Source organism: Tachypleus tridentatus, chromosome 10 (genome assembly GCF_004210375.1).
Source record: "Tachypleus tridentatus isolate NWPU-2018 chromosome 10, ASM421037v1, whole genome shotgun sequence".
Taxonomy (NCBI): domain Eukaryota; kingdom Metazoa; phylum Arthropoda; class Merostomata; order Xiphosura; family Limulidae; genus Tachypleus; species Tachypleus tridentatus.
Window position 1 is genome coordinate 51590977 of NC_134834.1, and position 22197 is coordinate 51613173.

Sequence of the window (22197 nt, forward strand, 5' to 3'; positions counted from 1 at the left end):
AATAACCCTAAATTATGCTTTTAGTGGCATCCTTGACCTCTCTTTAATTAGTGAAAATGGGAAACTCCATCGGGTTTGTTTGTCCAGGTGTGGGACCTGCAGAAAAATATATTTGTGTAAAATTCCATGTAAATTGTTAAAATACGACAAAATAATTGTAAAAGTACGTTTTGTTGTGAACTTTAACTTCACTGAAAAAAGACTTAAAATAGGAAAATTCGAGTTTTTTGTATGCCAGTATGTTGACCACATAAACATTTATATTTGTGGAATTTTTATCTTGATTCCTGTAGAAAATACGAACAGAAGCTAAAAACATGTTTTTAGGTTGTTTTTTTCTCTGATTCCGTAACTTCCTTTGTAAAAGCCTAAATAAAAAGCGAGAATTCTCAGTAGCAGCAACTGTAATTAGATTCCAGATCAGTCAGGATATGGAGCCATTAGCTAAAGAAAACAAAACAAACCATTCAAAGCCATTCCACGAGCCACTGTACCTCGGCTAAAAATTAAATAGGCAACTGGGCTCACCAAGTTTCAATTTAATTCACCTATAAAAGAAAAAAAAAGACAGTTAATTAAAAAATGTTTGAAAGAAAAAGGAGAACTAATAGACAAAACAGTATGTCTCTCTGCAGAAATAAAAATATCTAACAAGTAACGTATGTAGAGTGCGCTTCCATAGCTTGGTTTTATTAACCCTCAAACGGCAGCCATCATCAATTGATACTGCTACTCACAATATTCCCGCTGTTTAAGGATAAAACATCGAGTACTGTGATAAATTTGAGAAAATAAATAAAAAAATATGTGAAAAACAACTCGCAATAGTAGATAATAGTTAATAATGCCTATCTGTACATGATTTGGATGCGGTTCCCCATCATCCAAGTAATGCCAATACTGATCTTATTATTACTACTGTATGTCTTTGATGTAGGCTGAACTTTTTATCTCATAACTGTGAATTTCTATCAGAAGTAAGAATCGCTTTTTTTTCTACGCTCTCTTTCTATTTTATATTAAATTGATTACATCTGCTGTTTTAAAGTACCCTGTTGTTACAAGAAAAAAAAACGTTTTCAGAAAACAAATTTTCAAAAAACTATAAATATACATTATCATGTTTCTCCTTAAAATAACGCAATTTTGCAAAATGAGTGTCATTGGCTATTAATATTATGAGTAAAGGCTGTGTCAACGGATTTATAGAGTTAAAAATGGAGGTTTGATCTTCATGGTGAACAGAGAGTAGTTAGCCTAGAGTGTAACTTTGCGTTAAAATAAAGAAATTGCAAACCGAATCCCAAAAAAATAATTAACTAAAAACCTTTATATTAAATGTATATTAATGAATATTTTGTGATCTCTTTTCGCGACCATTTACAAAATTTATTCTATTTTTGTAAATTTTCCCAGATCACCACCAGGGGCCTTACTGGAGAAATCAGGTTTGACAAGTTTGGATTTCGTTCAGAATTTAAGATGAAACTGATTGAGCTAACTCGCGAAGGATTACATCATGTAAGCAACATATTTTGGTTTTTCTGTTATTGCTAACCTATTTGCTTCAATAAAGTATTTTACAATTAAAATCAAAATAAGTAGTTAACTTTAAGAAAACACTTTTAAACTTATGATTAGTTTTATCGAACATCTGAGGTGTTAATTAAACAAATTTTATACGATAATTTAATAATTACCTCAAAACCAAAAGCTATTTATTCATGAAAAGAAAGGAGCAAGTCTGCTCTTGTATTAGTAATGCTACTTTAATTCTGAAATATGTAGAAATAATTCAGTGAGGTGTGACCCAGTGTTTGGCGTGCTCAGACTTTGAATATAGAGGCTAATGTTTCTCATACCGTTGGGCCCGGCGTGTTAAGGCGTGCGACTCGTAATCTGAGGGTCGCGGGTTCGCGCCCGCGTCGCGCTGAACATGCTCGCCCTCCCAGCCGTGGGGGCGTATAATGTGACGGTCAATCCCACTATCCGTTGGTAAAAGAGTAGCCCAAGAGTTGGCGGTGGGTGGTGATGACTGGCTGCCTTCCCTCTAGTCTTACACTGCTAAATTAGGGACGGCTAGCACAGATAGCCCTCGCGTAGCTTTGTGCGAAATTCCAGAACAAACAAAACAAACAAACTCATACCGTTGACGAGAAAATGCGCTCTGAATTTTGGAGATCTGAATACCAAGCAGAAGGCGTAACCAACCGTCCGTAAATTTACAAACAACTATTTACAAAAAGTGGTAGTTTAACATTGTTTATAAGCAAATTAGCACAAAATGAAATTATAGTGTCTGGAAAAAAATGTAGTGTAAGTAAAAAATGTAATTGTTTGTCTGTACAACATTGTGAGGTCGTTATCCTGAAATAAAAGTAGCCAAAAGTGGAATGTTTGTACCCTTGACTATTTACCTTTCTTGCACTCTATCGGCCCCGCATGGTCAGGTGGTTAAGGTACTTGACTCGTAATCTCAGGGTCGCGGGTTCGAATCCCCGTCACACCAAACATGTTCGCCCTTTCAGCTGTAGGGGGGTTATAATGTGACGGCAAATCCCACTATCCGTTGGTAAAAAAGTAGCCCAAGAGTTGGCGGTGGGTGGTGATGACTAGCTGCCTTCCCTCTAGCCTTACACTGCTGAATTAGAGACGGCTAGCGCAGTATAGCCTTTGAGTAGATTTGCGCGAAATTCAAAACAAACAAACTTCTAGTCTATCAATTTAAAATTAGAGACAGCTGATGTAGATGACACTTTATGTAGCTTTTTTAAAGAAAATTATAAAACTAACCTAATATTCGATATAGTTATTATTATATAAATTGGAAAACTTATAAATATTATATCAGCCAAGTATTTTATAAAATCTTAATGGTACGTGTAGGCAAAAACACATTGAAAATCAGTTTTGCAATGTGTTGTATTCTATATAGTCGTGAAAAGCAATATTCCAAACTACACCTGCTTTCAAAGCAAAGGAGCAATAAATATTTTGTTTTGGTTATTTATTCAGGCTGGTGACTGGAGCAGTAACGCGGGAATTCATGTGATTAGTAACACATCCAAAACTTTTGCTGGAGTTAAAGCCACTTTGAAAAACAGAACTCTTGTTGTGACAACATTATTGGTAAGATGTTTCATTGTGTAAAAACGTCGTTTAAGTATTTTATGACGAATAAAATATTATTGTAATGATACACTGGAGTAATATGAATATATTTTAATTCAGCGAAACAATTAATAACCGAGGAAAAAAATATTACCTGTCAATGTTCCCGGATTATAATTTCTTCAGAAGCAACATTCTACTGTGACTGGTGAATCCACCGGGTCAGTTTATTTTACTATACAGTTGTAAGGTTTATATGACCCACTCAACACATATATTTTAATAAGCCAGTCTATTGTTTCTTTTCATCGCCTCGTGGACCTAAGCATATTGTTTAATTAAACCGATAAAATTTGTGTGTTCATTTTAGCAGCAATTCTGTTCACATTAGTTGTGTTATTTATATGGAACTGTTTTCATATTAGATTGACACTTGCGAGGACGATTTATGAAATTTATCCGGTGTTTAAGCAAATTTAAAAATTAAAGCTAAAATCATTATTAAAATAACAGTAGTAGACTTCTTAGTGTGAGTTGCTTGACTAAGGATATATAAGTACACCAGGTAGTCCTTTTTGTAAAACTAGTAAAATCAAAAGTAGTTATAGAAACGAAATACTGTAGAGTTAGAAAATGTTTGGTGTCAAATATTGCCATATTTTCTTTCATAAAATATTGCTTTTATATTATGGTATGGTTGTTGGTAAATTTTGAGCTACAGAAACCGTTTTGCAACAATAATTCAATTGTAAGTTATTTATCTACAAGAACCTTTTTGTAACAATAATACAGTTTTAAGTTATCCTATAAACTACAGAAAACAGGCTTGTAATAATAATAAAGTAGTAAGTTATTCTATAAACTACATGGAACATACTTGTAATAATAATAATAATAAAGTGGTGAGTTATTCTTTGACAAATAGAATCTATAATGAATCACAGTTTTAATAACATATTTTAAGAATATCTTTATTGTGACAATACTAATTATCACTTTATTATTTAGATGCAACTATATTATTTGTGAATATTAGTTTACATGTATGTTACATCATAAAAATACTTAATTTACTCAGGTTTTTTTTTATTTCACCTTCTTGTTATAGAATCCACCTTACGTCGTATTGAAGGAAGACCGAACCTTATCAGGAAATGACCAGTTTGAAGGCTACTGTGTGGACTTACTCGAAGAAATTTCAAAAGATCTTGGATTCAAGTATAAATTTAAAGAAGTGTCTGATAATACATATGGAAAGAAGAACGTATGGGGAGAATGGAACGGCATGATTCAAGAGTTAATAGAAGGGGTTCGTTTATTAGTTCTTTATGGGAAATAAAATAAATAGCTTTTAACAAAAATTAAGAATTTTTCTGAGAAAAATTATAGTGGAGGGCGAACGTAATTCAAATGAACAACTTTGAGTTCGAGGTAAATGTTTCTATGCGATTAACCAATTGTATTTCGAATTTTACCACTTCCTAGTTTTTACATTATAATTATTATTACTACTCAAAATTTGTTACGGAATTTCTTCCAAAGCTACACAATTTTTAGCTGATAAATTAAAGAGAAAACAGTTATTCCGGATCACCCACTGCTATTTTTTTTAGGCTGCAGACCGAACGGTGATATTTGACTACACGCTCAAAGCGTATCCACACCTCAAAGTGTGGAAGGCGTTCATACGACAATGAGACGTGAATAGTGAACTATCGGATTTATAGACTGACCAATAAATTACGCCTAGCCTATGTTTAAGAAAGTAAACGAAAACTTGTAGTTGTATCAAGTGAGATACGGTATAAGTTAATGTAGGGGTGGGCAACTCCATGGCCACTAGCCACATGTGGCCAATGGATATCACAATTGTGGCTAGTTAGAGTTTAGGAATGAACTTTTTCCATCATTTGCTTTTGATAGAAAATTTGGTAATCAACAACTACACTGCCTTACGCCATCGCTAATGTCACGCGCTTCATCACTGCCCATTTTATAACGTCAGTCTGGTTTAGATGAATGTTGTCGAGCGTGCGTTGTTTTGCATGCGCTTGCAAACATATTTTTATTGTGCAACTTCAAGTGTTTAAATATATTTTGCTTTTAACCCCATAATATGGATAAGTGGATAATTCGTAAACGAAAGAGTCCAGATGATGGTAAACATTCAGAAAATAAAGACAATTTAATTGATTCTGGCATTACTGCTGAAAAGAGAATGGCGCGTGACTGGAAAAACGTTAAAAGAGAATTTAATGAAAGTTGGGAGTTGAAATTTGTAGTGATTGAAGCAAATAATAAGCCAGTGTGTCTTTTGTGTAACAGTTTTTAGAAATAATAAAGTATACAACCTTAAGCAACACTTTAACAATTTTCACAACGAATTTGATGTAAAATTTCCAGTTGACAGCAAAAATCGTATGAATGAAATTAGCCGTCTGAAATCACTACTTCATGGACAAAAGGGAGGCCTAAAAAGATGTTTATCATCTATAGAACTAGTTACGTTAGCTAGCTATAAAGTTGTTTGGATTCTAGCTCAAAAAAAGAAATAATTTTATGATGCTCAACTAGTTTGTTTGTTTTTGAATTTTGCACAAAACTAATCGAGGGCTTTCTGTGCTAGCCGTCCCTAATTTAGCAGTGTAAGACTAGAGGGAAGGCAGCTAGTCATCATCACCCATCGCCAACTCTTGGGCTACTTTTTTACCAACGGATTGACCGTCACATTATAATTCCTCTACGACTGAAACATGTGGAAAAACATCTTTAAAAAGGTTTTGAAATGTCAAAAAAAAAATTCAACCTGAATTTTAAAAGAAACTGGTTTCTGTGACAACAGACGGTACTCCCGTCATGACTGGGGTGAAATTAGAATTTGTTTCTCCTATGAAGCAGCGTTTAATTGAAAATAATGTGAAGTCCTCTCTGCTATCTTTCCGTTGCATTTTGCATCAGGAAAATTTATGTGCTCACATGTCTGAAAGTGATGAATTGAAAAATTTGATGGACATTGTTGTAAAAATTGTGAATTATATTAGAAGTGGAAGCTCTTTCATCCATCGTCAGTTTGTTGAGTCTTTGAAAAAAAGCAGTGACTGTACTTTTAATGATTTTGCAAGTGTAAGATTGTTAAGTAGAGAAAAAGTCTTGGAACTACTTACTTCCTTATTTCCTCAAATAAAAGAGTATCTTGTTGACAAAGCTAAGAATAAAAATATCCCTGAAATTGAAACTTTGTCATGGCAGTGTGATTTTCACTTTCTGTGGGCTATAATGGCTCACTTGAATAATTTGAATACGAAACTTCATGAAAGAAGTAAAATAATAAACGAGCAATCACAGTGTATTCATGAATTTCACTTAAAGCTATGCTTTCTTACGGAACAATTACAAAAGAATGATTTGACACATTCTGCAAAGTTGAATGGTTTTCCAGAAAATAATAAGGGCTATGATTTCTCTGATGCTAAAGATGATCTCGATATAAACTGGATCAAAAATCTATCGGAAAAATTTAATCACCTTTCTCCGAATTTAAAATTTAGAAATTGATATTTGAATTTTTGCACGATCCATTTAAATTAGACCTGGGAACTTTCAGTAAGGAAATTACATATTTTTTGTCTTTGGATAAGTGTGGATTTGAAGACGAGATGCTTATTCTACAAAGTGCAGAACACATAAAAGGTAAACAAAAATGTTCTATCAGAGAGATGTGGCTCACTATTCTGATAAATGAGAGTCTTCCACATTTAAAGGTAGCAATTTCAAAATTATTTTCCATGTTGGGGTCTTCATGGATGTGCAAGTCAACATTTTCCACGTTAAATGTTCTCAAGTCTAGATACATATCTCGCCTTACTGACATAAAGTTAGATGCAGAGCTAAGATGCTCATTGAGCACAGATATTGTTTGTTTATTTGTTTTGAATTTTCCACAAAGCTACACGAGGAATATTTGCACTAACCGTCTCTAATTTAGCAGTGTATAACTAGAGGGAAGGCAGCTAGTCATCACCACCCACCGCCAACTCTTGGGCTACTCTTTTTACCAACGAATAGTGGGATTGGCCGTAACATTATAACGCCCCCTCGGCTGAAAGAGCGAGCATGTTTGGTGCGACCGGGATTCAAACCTGCGACCCTCTGGATTACGAGTCGAACGCCTTAACACACTTGGTCATGCCGGGCCAAGCATAGATATTAAGCAAAACTTCACGAAAATTGTTGATGAAAACCCACATCAATTTTCACATGAAGGTTAGTTGAAATGCATTTATTTTGATTAAACTAACATATTTAAATTTTTTTAATAGTGTGGTCAACGTTGCTTTCATTAGCCACGGTTGTAGCCACTATGAAAAATATGTTTGTTTTTTTGGAATTTCGCACAAAGCTACTCGAGGGCTATCTGTGCTAGCCGTCCCTAATTTAGCAGTGTAAGACTAGAGGGAAGGCAGCTAGTCATCACCACCCACCGCCAACTCTTGGGCTACTCTTTTACCAACGAATAGTGGGATTGACCGTCACATTATAACGCCCCCACGGCTGGGAGGGCGAGTATGTTTGGCGCGACGCGGGCGCGAACCCGCGACCCTCGGATTACGAGTCGCACGCCTTACGCGCTAGGCCATGCCAGGCCATGAAAAATAAGTTGCCCACCTATGAGTTCGTGGGATAAAATTATTGTCTGTTTAGCAATTTCGCGCCTTCGAATATTGAATGCTATTGTTGTTCTTTCACTTCCTGAGGAAAAATTCCTCATTTCAAATGTTATATCTCATTTAAATAATATTTTTAAAAGAATATTATAGTTGTTGAAATGAATACTACTTATCGTGTCTACGTTCTTAAGTATAGACTTGCTAATAATTCAAAAATATGTTCTTTGTTCTAAAATAGTTTTATCATTTATTTTCAAGTTTAAAGAAATTTTGTTACACTTATTAACATGTGTGCTTGAAAATTTCAGTTTAGTATGAAAAATGTTTTACGTATAAATCATAACATTTGGTTCCTCTATATTTGCAAATACACGACATATTTATATATATATATATATTATGGAATTTTATACCTATCCCAAATTGCTAAAGAAAAATATGAATTATTTTAAATGGATCACAAAACATCATAAATCTTTCAATTGCTGAGAAAGTAAGCTTAATATTTATAGATATATATCAAACTTAGTACTAATACTACTATTTTATCTTTAATAGTATTTTTGCATGTCCGTGATGATAAGAAAACCAACTTGTAGAGAAAAATGGTATGAGTAGAGAAAGCTTTATGTAGAGGAGCGAACAACGTTTCGACCTTCTTCGGTCATCGTCAGGTTCACAAGGAAAGAAAGGGTTACTGACCGGTAGCTGACCACATGTTTGAAGGCAAAATCAACTGACAAAAGTAAATATACTCCACGATTTAAAAAATCACGAAACCACATACTGCTGCATAACATATATTCCCGACACTAGCAGAAAAATAACCAACATTTGGTAAAAACTAGTAACAAACTATGACATTCCAGTTAATACCAAATTTATTCAGAAACCAGGTACAAAACTAAGGTCTGTACTATGTAAAAACTACACTGACAAACATCACACCAACATTATTTATAAAATACAATGTGATAACTGCCACGGCTTCTATATTGGAGAAACAAGTAGAAAAATGGAAACCAGATTCATAGAACACAAAAAAGTCACCTTCACACGTTTTCGAACATTGCAAATCAAATAAACACAACATAACCATAGAAAACACCCAAATACTAAACAAAGAAACAAACATGAGCAAACGCAAAATTAAAGAAGCCTTACTTATATAACAACTCGAGCCCAAAATAAACCAATGCAAAGGAACACCTTTATACCTATATTAATAAATATAATCCAACATCTAAGCACGCCCTCTACATTCCTACACTCAATTACAGAACCACCTTGAAACATGTGGTCAGCTATTGGTCAGTTACCTCCTTCTTTTTTTGTGATCCTGACGATGACCGAAGAAGGTCGAAACGTTGTTCGCTCCTCCATAAAGCTTTTTCTATCCATACCAGCCATATTTACACATATAAGTATTTTTGCATGTGTTCATACGGGACTCTTTCATAAATGTCTTGATGAAAATACGAAACTTTTTCAATACGTTAGTACTCTGAAAAAAGATTTGAAGGGATATCTCAACATTGATGTGTTTTGAGGTATAATATTTCCGTTGGATTTTCTAGAAAGCAGATTTGGCTGCAGGAGATCTAACGGTTACCTACGAGAGGGAAGACGCTGTGGACTTTACCATGCCATTCATGAATTTGGGGATAAGCATCCTCTTCAAAAAACCCACTAAAAAAATCCCAATGTTATTTTCTTTCCTATCCCCTCTGTCACTGGAGGTTTGGGTGTACATGGTAACCGCTTTTCTTGGAGTAAGTCTTTTTCTTTTTATCGTGGCAAGATTTAGTCCATACGAATGGACTAATCCACACCCATGTGATCCTTATCCCGCCACTTTGGAGAACCAGTTCACTCTACTGAATACGTTGTGGTTTACCGTTGGGAGTCTCTTGATGCAAGGATGTGAGGTCAATCCCAGGTTAGTAACTACACAGAATGTAATGACCAAGTAAGATATCCAGCTTAGAATGTAGACTTGATTTAACGATAAAGAACAGTACCTAATTTAGTAGCTTGACTTGACTTAATAACCAAAAACAATATCCAACTTAGAAGATAGATTTAACCTAACGACAAAGGACGCTACCTAATTAAAAAGCTAGTCTTAATATAATGACCGAGAAAAGTATACAGCTTAGAAGTTAGACTTGACCTAACGAACAAAAACAGTACCCAATTTAGTAAATAGACTTAACCAAAAGTAAAAAAAAAAACAATCTAACTACTTGTTCTAAAGTCATAATGTTATCCCCTTAAAAAATAATTAGGCGAAAACATAACACAGCTTCTTTTCAGTTACATGACACTTCAGATGTTTACTGACTTCTACTTGATGCGTTCATATTTCTGTCACAACAAGGATATATCATTACCGTACCTTTAAAAGAAATTTAGTTTATAATATACATACATAGATACAATTAATATTTAACAATACATTATACAATAATTTTAAAACTAATGTGATTTTATATCTCACAAACGTCTGAAAAGTGTATTGGATTTATAGTATTTAGACTTAAGTTTGCTTATTAGTAAATATTTATCGTCAAATGATTGTCTTGAAATGTTAGTATGTAGAAAGTGTAACATCACAGTTTGTTTTTGTTGACTATACCAAGTCCTTTACCTGACGTATGAGCTGACCATCGCTGAAAAGTTGAGCTATCGCTGTATCATATAGCTGTCTGTCACCAGATGATTTAGTTTACTACTACAGACCATTTGATGGGCCACCGTCACTCGTTTAAGCTGACGATCACTCTGCGTCTCAGTTAGCCAGAAGAGTTCGCTGAGACATTTAATCTGAAAATCGCTAGGCGATTACGTTCATCAGGTGATTTAGTGTCCTGTGTGTGTTTTCTAATAGCAAAGCTACATCAGACTGTTTGCTGATTTCACCGAGGGGAATGAAACCCTAATTTTGGCATTCTAAGTCCATAGACTTACCGCTGTACTAGCGGGGACGTTTAACGTGTTATGTCAAATAATTTAATAAACCGTCATCAGGCATTTAAACCGGTCATCACTACATAAAAAAAGTTAACCATCACATATTTACTTATTATTAAATTCTTATCTCAAGATAACAAAATGACTAACCGTTAATATATGTCATTTTACTTAAGCATTATAATAAACTTTTGCGTAATTGTCAACATTAATTTTCTTTCACCGTTAAATAATAATTATTAAAGAATTACTAAAAGATTAGATTAACATCATTCGTCGTTTGCAGTTTATTAGGTTTCACTGATAAACAATTTGTATTTAAATAATTTAACGTAGCTATATAAGCTTATTTACTTACTGTTTCGTCTCACGTTTTTAAATTCTTGATGATTGCTGTCACAAGTTTAAAAATATAAAATATTCACCATTGTGAAATCAAATGTTAATACAAGAAATTACATTTAAGCTATTTTAACTCAAAGAGCTATGTCTACAAGGGTAGTATCTGGAATCTGGTGGTTCTTCACCCTCATCATGGTATCCTCGTACACAGCGAATCTTGCAGCTTTCTTGACCGTACAGAGGCTTTCTTCGCCAATAGAAAGCGCCGAGGACCTCGCCAAGCAGACATCTATCCAATATGGCTGCCTTCAATCGGGATCTACTCAAGATTTCTTCAAGGTAATAAGTTGCTTTTCTAAAATTAAATTATTGTGAACATTCTAAACATGTTATATAAATGTTCTATATCTGAATCTATTTATCAATTCCCATTCGAATGTATCTTTTGATATTTTTGCACCTAAGAAAACATGTTTCCTGTTTAAAATATTATTTAATGGAAAAGCCAACAACACTGAACCAAAATATTCGGAAAAAAAGCGTATGTGTATTTCCTTATAGAAAAGCCACATCGGTCTGTCTGCTGTATCCACCGAGGGTAATAAGATTCATAGTTTTAGCGAAGACTTATCGCTGTCCCAGTGAGGGAAAAGAAGAAAGGACTATTTATAGCAGTAGCTCGTTAATATGAGAAAAGTTATAATGAAATTAAAAACTGTTAATTGGGCTGTACATGTCAATGGGGGCCCGGCATGGCTAAGCGTGTTAAGGCGTTCGACTCATAATCCGAGGGTCATGGGTTCGAATCCCGGTCGTACCAAACGTACTCGCCCTTTAAGCGGTAGGAGCGTTATAATGTAACGGTCAATCCCACTATTCGTTGGTAAAAGAGTAGCCCAAGAGATGGCGTTGGATGGTGATGACTAGCTGTCTTCCCTCTAGTCTTACATTGCTAAATTAGGGACGGCTAGCGCAGATAGCCCTCGAGTAGCTTTGCGCGAAATTCAAAACAAACATGTCAATGGGAAGTTAACACAAGGGCGTATCTTGGTGTGTAATTCATAATGAATTATGTAATTCTGATAAATGTATTACAATGCTAAATTATTTGATGCCCACTTTGGAAATATGAAGTTTTGTCTTCCAAATAAACAATAAGAAGTAAAATGTTTTTTTTTTCGCAGGTTTTGTACAATATACAACCTTAACCAGGCATAGAATAGTTTTCCAGAACGCGTTCCAAGTCGACTTTGGAAAAAAAAAAAAAATTGTTTGTATTCGGTTGCGATACCGTATCATACATGTCTCAAAATAAAGACTTGTCGTCTGCGCAATTCTTATAAATAAACCCCTTTCTCGACTCTGTTTAAACACATATTTAGCTATTGTTATTAGAAGAAATGCAAATTAACTGGCGATAACATTTACATGCATTACGAATGACATTGCGTTTCATAGAATTACGATATTAAACAAATGTTTTACAGAATCAGTGTACGAATTAGGAATGAACCTACTTTTATCTTATTAATATATTTTAAGAGAACTCGGTTTTTCAGTCATAGTATTTATTTGCGTTACCATTAAGACACCTTTGAGTTATTAACTTGACATACAATAATATTTTTAATCTAACAGAACAGAAATTTAACATAACGTATCAAAACGGTTTTGGAACTTCGTTACATCCAATCATGCATGCTCTGTCATACATCTTGAAAATAATCCTGCATCATAGTTTTTATTGGAAAAGTTTCGTCATATGTCCTTCATGTTCAAGGCATATTCCCCCTCCCAACTTGTTTTTTCATAAGTCATATAGTATATGCAGATGACAGCTTCTTATCCTCGTTTTAACAGTCCAGTCGTATGTAAATCTATAGTTACTGCGTATAGTGGTGACTCGACCAGTATTTCTTAGTTTGGAATAGCACGAATATTTGTTAAATTCTCCAGCTGCTTGAGGTATGTGACTGAAAGCGTTATTTTAATGAACTCAAGGCTTGTTGGTCTCTTTTCGAGATAAATACCTTTCTTTATCATACTGTATACTGTTCTCTTGGGCACGTGGTTGTCTATTATCTTTGTCTTTTGTGTTTGTAGATTCTTGTATTTTGCACGATGCTATACTTTGCTTACCATAACTGGGATACGACTTGTTACATTTCTTCTTCTGAATTATCCTGGTGCATCAAGCTAATCCATATACTTTTGTTTTTTTAGTATCATTATGTACAAGGATATTTCATCTTGGAAATTATAAGTTTTCGATCTGAACACATCTTTAGTATCTGAGCATAAAAATATTTTGCGTTGAACAAAGTGGGTTACTAACATTAGCTTTCTCTATGTGGCAAGCGGTTTGCTAGGTTGAACTAAAGCCTATTTATTTGATTTTCTTATTGTAATACCAATGTTGTATTTAATTAAACATGTAGCTATTCTTGTCAGCGAATTATTGGCTTTCCTATGGGTGATATTACCTATTTGCTAATTAATCTTGCAAGGACTAATCACTCTTTTCTTGTGTTATAAACCTGATAATTTATTAGCATATTTAAGACAGTGTTATAGCTTAAGATAGCGATTTTCATCTGGAATGTATAGAACAAACGTGGATCTTGTTTAGTTTAGTCTCACACTTTTGTATGCAGTGTTCCATATTTTATATTCCTATTGGTTTATAATGTTCTTCCATTTTCACTTTCGTATTAGACTAGACGCCTTGTGGCTCCTACAAGTCTTCCAAAAGTTGTAACATTAGCTGACTTTTAGTAAATGAGATAAAGTGAGTAGATCCTGAATTATTTATTTTAACTGTAACGTCCACTTTACGAAGTAAACAGTGTATTTTGAAATGGTTTAAATTTTCGGAATTAGTTTCCACATTAAAACAAAGTTTGAACTTTTGTTTAAATTTATATTGAATTTAACGCAGTTTGATCAGTTTTATTTGTCACCTCGCACTTAACATAACTTACGGTTTTACTTTTGTTCTTAGCTTCGGGTTTATTAACTTGCAGTGGGGCATACTAAACTGATAACAGTTTATTCAGCAAGTCTTCGTTTGTTCTTATCAGTTCCGTGCATACCCGGTGTGATCACATATTTTAGTGTGTAGTTGTATTGTGATATTATATAGTAGTAGTGTATTGGTTTGTTTTGTCACCTGTAAAAGTATCATTAAATATTTGTTACTTGTGTAAAGTCAACTTTCTCTCTCTCTTTGAGATTTACGTGTTGCAACTCGAGGGAAAATACGCATCAAACCTCAGGGTCTAATAATCGTCTGTTATTAATGGGCCTATCTTCCCCGCACATTTGTTATCCTAGGAATACAATAAGAGCTGTTACACACGCTTCCCAAAAGTGATCAATTTTCGGTGGCGTCACATTGCATACAAAACACTAAACTATGTGAAAACGTACTTATGAAAACATGCCGTTTCGCAGCGACTTTATACCGGCTGTGGTTGTCACGTGACCTGCAGATCTGCAGGTTCGAAAATCTTTTAATATTAAAGAACTCGGATTTCTATAGTACAACCATTGAGAATAAGTTTCACACATATTATTAATTCGAACGATCAGGGTCATGACCTTTAGTTTACCAATAAAAAAGGAACATTTTCTTCCAACCTGCCACTAAATACTTCAGTTTCTTACTTATAATATATTTCAAATGCTCTTACTTTAACCAGTTTAAGACAAAATTCATTTAACCAGTCCGTCAATGTTTCGTAAAATTAATCAATCGGGACGCATTTCACGCATTGAATTAACCAACAGAGGGAGTTTATTAACTTATTGTAACGTTGGATATTGTAAGGTATCAGTGTTCTCTATCATCTACCTTTCTGGTAATTTTTAATTCATTAGAGTTTTTTACTCTAGTTTCTCGTTTCATATTTAGAAGAGCATTCTCGTTGTTAAAGTAAATAAAACAGGTAAGCTTAACACTAAAAAACATTTCTTTGGTGGGAAATAACTGGTGTATATATTTTAGTTCAAACGACTACGTTAAAGTTATAGTGCTTATTTCATTATTATTTTATATGTTTATTACAGCTTTCCTTCTATTAATGTCAGATCTATTCGATTAACAAGCAATTAAGAAAAGTCCCCCACTAGTACAGCAGTAAGTCTACGGATTTACAACGCTAAAACCAGGGGCTCGTTCCCCGTCGGTAGACTGAGCAGATAGGCCGATGTGGCTTTGCTATAAGAAAACATACACAATTAAGAAAAAATACTATTTGTGTTTTTCAGTGTTCACATCCCGTTATTATATCTCTACTTTTAAAAGCTACTTTACGTATACTGTGTTTATTAAGAAATGTAGTAACAACAACATCAATTTAATCAATTTTCCTTTCTATAGGATTCAGATATTCCGACATTCAAACGCATGTGGAACTTCATGGAGTCTGCAAGACCTAGTGTATTTGTAGAGTCTAATTTTAAAGGTGTGGAACGAGTAAAAAAGGGCAACTACGCTTTCCTAATGGAGTCTACCAGTATTGAATATATAGTAGAAAGAAACTGTGATCTTATGCAGATAGGTGGACTTCTGGATTCTAAAGGATACGGTATCGCAACTCCTCCTGGTGAGATACTTGGTAATTCGTAAATTAAAGATCTCGTTCCGTCACTGAGAGGCCCGGCATGGCGAAGTGGTTAAGGCACTCGACTCTTAATCTGAGGGTCCAAGATTTGAATCCCCGTCACACCAAACATTCTCGCCCCTTTTAGCCGTGGGGGCATTATAATGTTATGGTCAATCTCACTATTCGTTGGTAAAAAGTAGCCCAAGAGTTGGCGGTGAGTGGTGATCACCAGCTGCCTTTCCCCTAGTTTTACACTGCTAAGTTAAGAACGGCTAGCGTATATAGCCCTCTTGTAGCTTTGCGCAAAATTCAAAACAAGCCAATCCATTACTGATAAGAATTGGCATTGCCTAGTGGTGCGTTCGACTCGCTATTTGCGGGTCGTGGGATCAAAATCTGACATCGAACAGGCTCCTATGGATGTTATAATGGGACAGGCCAGTCTAAGAGTTGGCGTAGATGCTGCCAACTAATTTTTTTTCTCTGGGGTTGGCCGTTCAAATCTGGGGCGGCAACTGCTAGCATGAGTAGCTTTGCCAATAAAAAACATGAATGAAAATAATTAATTGTGCAATATTATCAAGTAATTAATGAAATTATTTTTATGATTTAAATTTTCACTTGACAAAGACTAGAACATTCTTCAATGAGTCTTACGTTTAAAAGTATAATCATTTTATTCTGTGTTTAAGTCAGTTTGAAAGTATTTCGTTCTCTAATGACTGACGTCACAGAGAAATATGTAAAATATTTCTTTGTTTGTTTGAAGTTAAGCACAAAGAAACACGGTAGGTTATCTGTGCAGTATCGAAATCTGGATTATAGTATGAAGTAGTAAACCAGTATATACTGAATCATATAATATAAAAAAAGAAAACGAGAAAGCCCTAATTGACAACCTTACATAAAACCTTGAACTCGAAATACTAAAACATTGTTCAAAGTATATTGCTGAAGAATCGTTGTGACCAGATGATTGATTTTTTAACGAAATAATTATATACTGAAGTATATAACCTGCTGGAACGGTTTAAAGTTATGATAACATTTGTTATGTATTGCTGTTTCAAATAATCGGAAATATGAATTTAATAATTAATTAAATATTAATGTGTATCAAAGTTGTGTTATTTACCAACAATATTGATACACACGTTTCATTTTTAAACACAAATATATTCTAATATAGAACGAAAAACAATACAATTTATAATAACTGTTATTAGTGATACTTATTACGGATGATGATTTATATACAAAGTTTTATAAACTTACAAACTATACTGAGTCTTATGTCCGGTATAGAACTGGATATTTTATCGATGGTCTAGGTTCACGACTAAATTAATTCTGAGTTGATATTGTTACGCCTCGCCTACGCTAATACTGTCTTTTTTTTTTTTTTTTTTTGGCTGGCCTCACACAAGGTGCAAGCTGACTCCTTCTAGCAAAGATATTTAATGTCCTCGTAGAAATACTAATGTCTGAAGTAATTCACTGAAGATGAACAGGTTGCAATGTTCGAAATCTATAACGTTCCTGGTCAAATTATGTAGTTTTACGATTAGTAGGCGTTAATCACAATTATAGCTTCCTAGACCTATAGCACACTGACTGTAGCTAGCGAACAAAAATAATCCTGCCTCTCGGCACGTCGGTTTTTATACACCAATCACGCGAGTTTCTAGAATTTTTTGACAATATTCTAGCCCAATTCGTAAACAAATATTGTTTATTGTCACTTGCAAGAATTATCTACAAGTTTCGATAACAGACGGGACTTGCGCAATACACAGTTAATGAAACACGTCATATGAAAAAAGAAAACTACACAGAAACAAGTGTAGGCACTAAAATAAATGAAAAACGGTAAATCCGTTACACGTTAACAAGTGTTCACGAAGTGTTCTTGACATTTATTAAATTCAAATGTATACCACATATATATGCATTAATGCATATCTTAAATCTATATCTTTCTACTTCAATCTCATTCGTTAGGTTCCCCCTATCGGACGTTGTTATCGAGTGCCATTCTTAAACTTCAAGAAAGTGGAACTTTGCAAATGTTGAAACAGCGATGGTGGAAGAATAAAGAAAAAATCTGTATTAAGGAAGTGACCAGTCAATCAGTTTCTGCGAGCGAACTCGGCTTGGATAATGTAGGGGGTGTCTTTCTAGTTCTAACTACTGGGTTGTGTGTCGCTTTTATAATAGTTATTCTGGAATTTATCTGGAAAATGCGAAAGGTCCCTTTTGAAGAAAGGGTAAGCCGAATATATATATGTATATATATAAATGGACATTTTTCTTTATGTTTTTGCTTTAGTTAAAAATGTGACTATTACAGTTGTAAACTTTTGCTATATAGGAGTGTTCTGTAGTATTTTTGTATAATGTCTTTCATGATGAGAAATAACAACTGCACACTAAAGATATAGGAAATAAGCATCTAAAAAGGTGGTGACAAAATGAGAGATGTTGAAAAGATACACTATAAAAACTTGCAATAATACTGCTGGCTACTAAACTGAAAAACATAACATATAGGCACCAGTTTTCAACACATCGTTTCTAATATCGTAGATTTTTGTCGTGCTTTACTTTAATACTATCCTATCTCGTTCTTGTAAGTTGTACATAAGAAGCTAAGCCTTCATGTTGAGCCTGATATGTTGCGTAGGAGTAAAGGTTATGCAACTAGTTTCCTCACTATTAGTCTCATGTCTTCAAGCTCTGTATTTTCTTTCATAAAGTGACATATATAACTAATGGTACCCAGCTGAAAATAAGTATTTTTCTATCTCCCCCAAAGAATATTTGACTCTAAAGACTAGTAACTCTAAAGTGATATCGTTCTAGTTTTATAATATACAATAAAGATATAGGGTCCAAAATGCGTTTATGAACAGCGATTTTAAAGGACTTTTACCTGCGACACTGTAAAAGTGGGATGATTTATCTTTTTTTTCCAGCGTTTGCACCAATTTTAAAGAATTTATAAAGCAATTCTATAGTTAAAAAAAGCAAATGTCATAAAGATCTATCCAGGATAGAGGAATTGTTTTCTTGGATTAAATTAGATTTATTAGAATTTTATTAGAAATTTCAGTACGCTAGGACTTCATTGTAGTTACCAGTGAGTTAGGGTGTAATTAATAATTTTCAATGAGTTGGGATTTTATGAAAACTATTACTGAGTTAGGATTTGATTCAGTTATCTGTATGATACGATCAAGATACTGTGTCGTGCGGCCATAACAACTTGCTGCTGGACACACCCTATATTGTTAACGTGAGTGATAATTTAGGGATATTGAACCTACGGTATCTCAAACTGTGGTAACACAAACTATCACATATTCTCAGTGGTTGTGCTCTATTGGACTCTTACTTCACAAACCAAATTTCAAGACAAATTTTTAAGAAATAATTGATAAATAACATATTCAGTTTTGATTGGTTTTCTTTCAACCTCGCCCAAAAGTACGGAAACTGATAGAAAAAACATACTTTGAGGATTTTTTTTTTTTCAAATTTGATACACTGACAGATCGTTTCAGCATACAATTAGAAGTTTCAGTTGGTGTAAGTACACTTTATATGTTAAAAGTTATTCAAAGAAAAAACTGCTCAAATTCAAAGACAATTTTTTCTTCCGCATACGGTAAAATATCACGTGAGATATTAGTCTAATATTTTTATTATAGCTTCACCTAAGAGTAAAAGTGAACCGTGTTTAATGTTTTGTCATTCAGAATAAAAACGACTAATTTAGAGCAAGAAAACTATAAGTTGAAAGGACGTGCAGTTACATAAGTATTGGTTTAGCTAAAGTAAACTAGCTTAGCTGTTTTAGCTCAATTTTTCAAAATAATCGTCATACTAGTGGATGGTAATTATCGATATTCACTGCCAACTGTTCAGCACAAATTTACCAAATTTTATGAAATTATCCTAACTAAAGAGCGTTTCGCGTAACGTAATATTAACTTAAGCAAATAGCATAAATACTGTACCGAATACATTGAAATGATGACTGCTAATGTAAATTTTGTGGCATTACTGTAAATGAAGCTATTCAAACTGTTTTAGAGAGGAAAATTATCACCACATATATATTTTATATAATCTTGTTGGCTCTATAAAGTAAAGGTCTATTCCAAATAATGGGGATGCAATCCTAAAGCTAGATTATCCAGTGTTACTTTCTTACTTGCTGTGGTTTATTCTTGTATATTGACAAAAAGTCATGATGTATAACCAAAAACATCTTAATTGTGAAAAATGTATAGCTCAAAAGGATTGAGCGTGTGACTTAAAGAAGTGATATCAAACTGGTAGCTACAGTTACAGCATTGAAATTTTTGTTTCTGGACAGTATGTGTTATTTCTTAATTGCTTATGTTGTAAAGGTACAGAAAAATGGCCATTATTCCCTTCAAATGTTGGTTTTGTGATCTGGATAATGAAATTTAGAAATTAACCTATTTTCTATTTAAAAACAGACAACTAATGTCTGAATAAAACAACATATTAATCAAGATTTACATGTATTTAAACTAAAGTTATAGAAAAATGTTCAGAAGTGAGTAGTTTTTCGAGATTTGCGACTGTAATATAAATCACTTTTGCGTATCAGCCTCCAAATATAATCTCCCATCATATTTTCGTTATACACTCCTTGTGTAAGAGGTTCATGAAAAATATTTTTTTCTGTAGTATTGGAAATTAAAAAAATTAAAAGATATTTTAATTTTGAAAGGACTAACATTTGTATAATATAAAACCTTACTATTCAAGCAAGAAAAAATTATTCGTCGTACCTTCTAGAATCTTTTATGCAGTGCTCGTAGATAAAATGAGGTCTCCAGAGTTTGTCTTGATCCCCGACTGGCTTGCCGAAATATGCTTTGTAGGCTTCACACACTTTAACAGATGCTGTCAAAGTACTTTTTCGCTCTTGTCTTGACAAATTGGCCACATTCATAGCAGAATCCATCTGGAAAATGCTTGCAGTTTCTTGATTCCATCTCTGATAAAATCAGATAGGTCTATGTGTTCACTTAGACAGCTAGAACTAAACTGAAGTGGTGAGCGGTGAGTCCCTGTATATACATTACTGTGGAAAGTCCTAGAAAATTCTCGTAACTTCTACAACATTCCAGAAACTCTTGAAAATTCTTGTAATCATCAGATACTCGGCACTGACTCTATCTGGAATATTATGGAAAATGGACAAATTTGAAAATTTCATTACTCAGGTCACAAAAGCAAAGTTTGAAGAACAAAATAGGTCTTTTTCCATTTACCTTAGACATATTAGATTGGGAAATAACATTTTCCGCCAAGGAACAAGAAAAAGTAAACATTTTGTTGCATAGTGTAATGATTATAGCAATATCGCTTTCGTTGGCTAACACGCCAACTATAATGTCACGTGACATCTCCTAACAACAAAAAACTGCTTGCAACAGTCCCGATAACTACAAAGCCAGAATTTTACTTAGGTTATTTATGATTGAGGATGTGAACAGGGTTCTTTCATAAGGTTGTGTGGTATTTCTAGTCTCACAATAAAATACTCATCTATATTTCATCACTGTAATAACTTCAGATTACAAGGTTTGATTTGTAAAATTAAAAATGATTGGCATAAACACAAACATGATTAAAATAATGGCCATACGAAGCACCATGGAGTTAAGTAAATGACAACTGATTTTAAATTAAATAAGACTTAGAGTGAAACTAGATTAAATAACTTGAATTTAAAGTAAAGTAACATGAAAGTTCACCTCTGCATTACATGATTAGGGAACGGGCTGGAAACAAACGGATAAAGACAAAACAAACATTACATAGCAGGTCAGTGTTAATTTTGTCTCTTGAAAGGCTGAAAACGAATCTTAATTGAAAACTTCAAACTGCTCTCTTACAATAAACATTCTTTTTATATATAGCTTGGCCAATACTAAGCAGAAATTCTAGGAATGTGATTCTATTTCTAACTCAGGTCACACTCTTAAAGTAGCCTCACATACGTGGAACGTTTGCCATCAATACATTCGGTGAAGATAAATAGCGATTGGATCAGTTCTTTCTTATACAAAATATGTGAGATTTCTTCATTCTGATTTATAACACATAAAATGTTCTCGTATTATATTTAATTTAAACATGACCAAAACTACAGGAAACTGAATAATATGGTAATTCTCTGTAGCATTAGGAGTTAATTAAAGTCACGGCTTTCATTTGTATTTTATCCCTGCTTCTTGTAGGTTTTTTCTGAAACTATAGCTTAGCATTCTTTAAACTTTACTTACGCAAGCTCATATCAACGCTCAAAAATATTCTATGATGAAAATTAATAAAAACTAAAGGTACATTTTTACCAAAGGCAATGGCGAAATAAGTTTTTAAATTTAGAAATGTGGGTAATTTTATGTGTACTTTTTTTTCTGTATTACAATAACCTGCACAAAAGAATGTGG

General features: G+C 33.7%; 1 protein-coding gene across 1 annotated transcript in view; it reads left to right on the top strand.

Annotated features, from left to right (window-relative positions):
- LOC143229268 (glutamate receptor ionotropic, kainate 2-like) overlaps positions 1–22197 on the top strand; it is a 106843-nt gene that overhangs the window by 81080 nt on the left and 3566 nt on the right. The window contains exons 8-14 of the mRNA XM_076461381.1: positions 1417–1521; positions 3016–3129; positions 4220–4420; positions 9356–9717; positions 11234–11432; positions 15475–15700; positions 17702–17967. Of these exons, the coding sequence (XP_076317496.1) occupies positions 1417–1521; positions 3016–3129; positions 4220–4420; positions 9356–9717; positions 11234–11432; positions 15475–15700; positions 17702–17967 (1473 nt within the window). The remainder of the gene's footprint in view (positions 1–1416; positions 1522–3015; positions 3130–4219; positions 4421–9355; positions 9718–11233; positions 11433–15474; positions 15701–17701; positions 17968–22197) is intronic.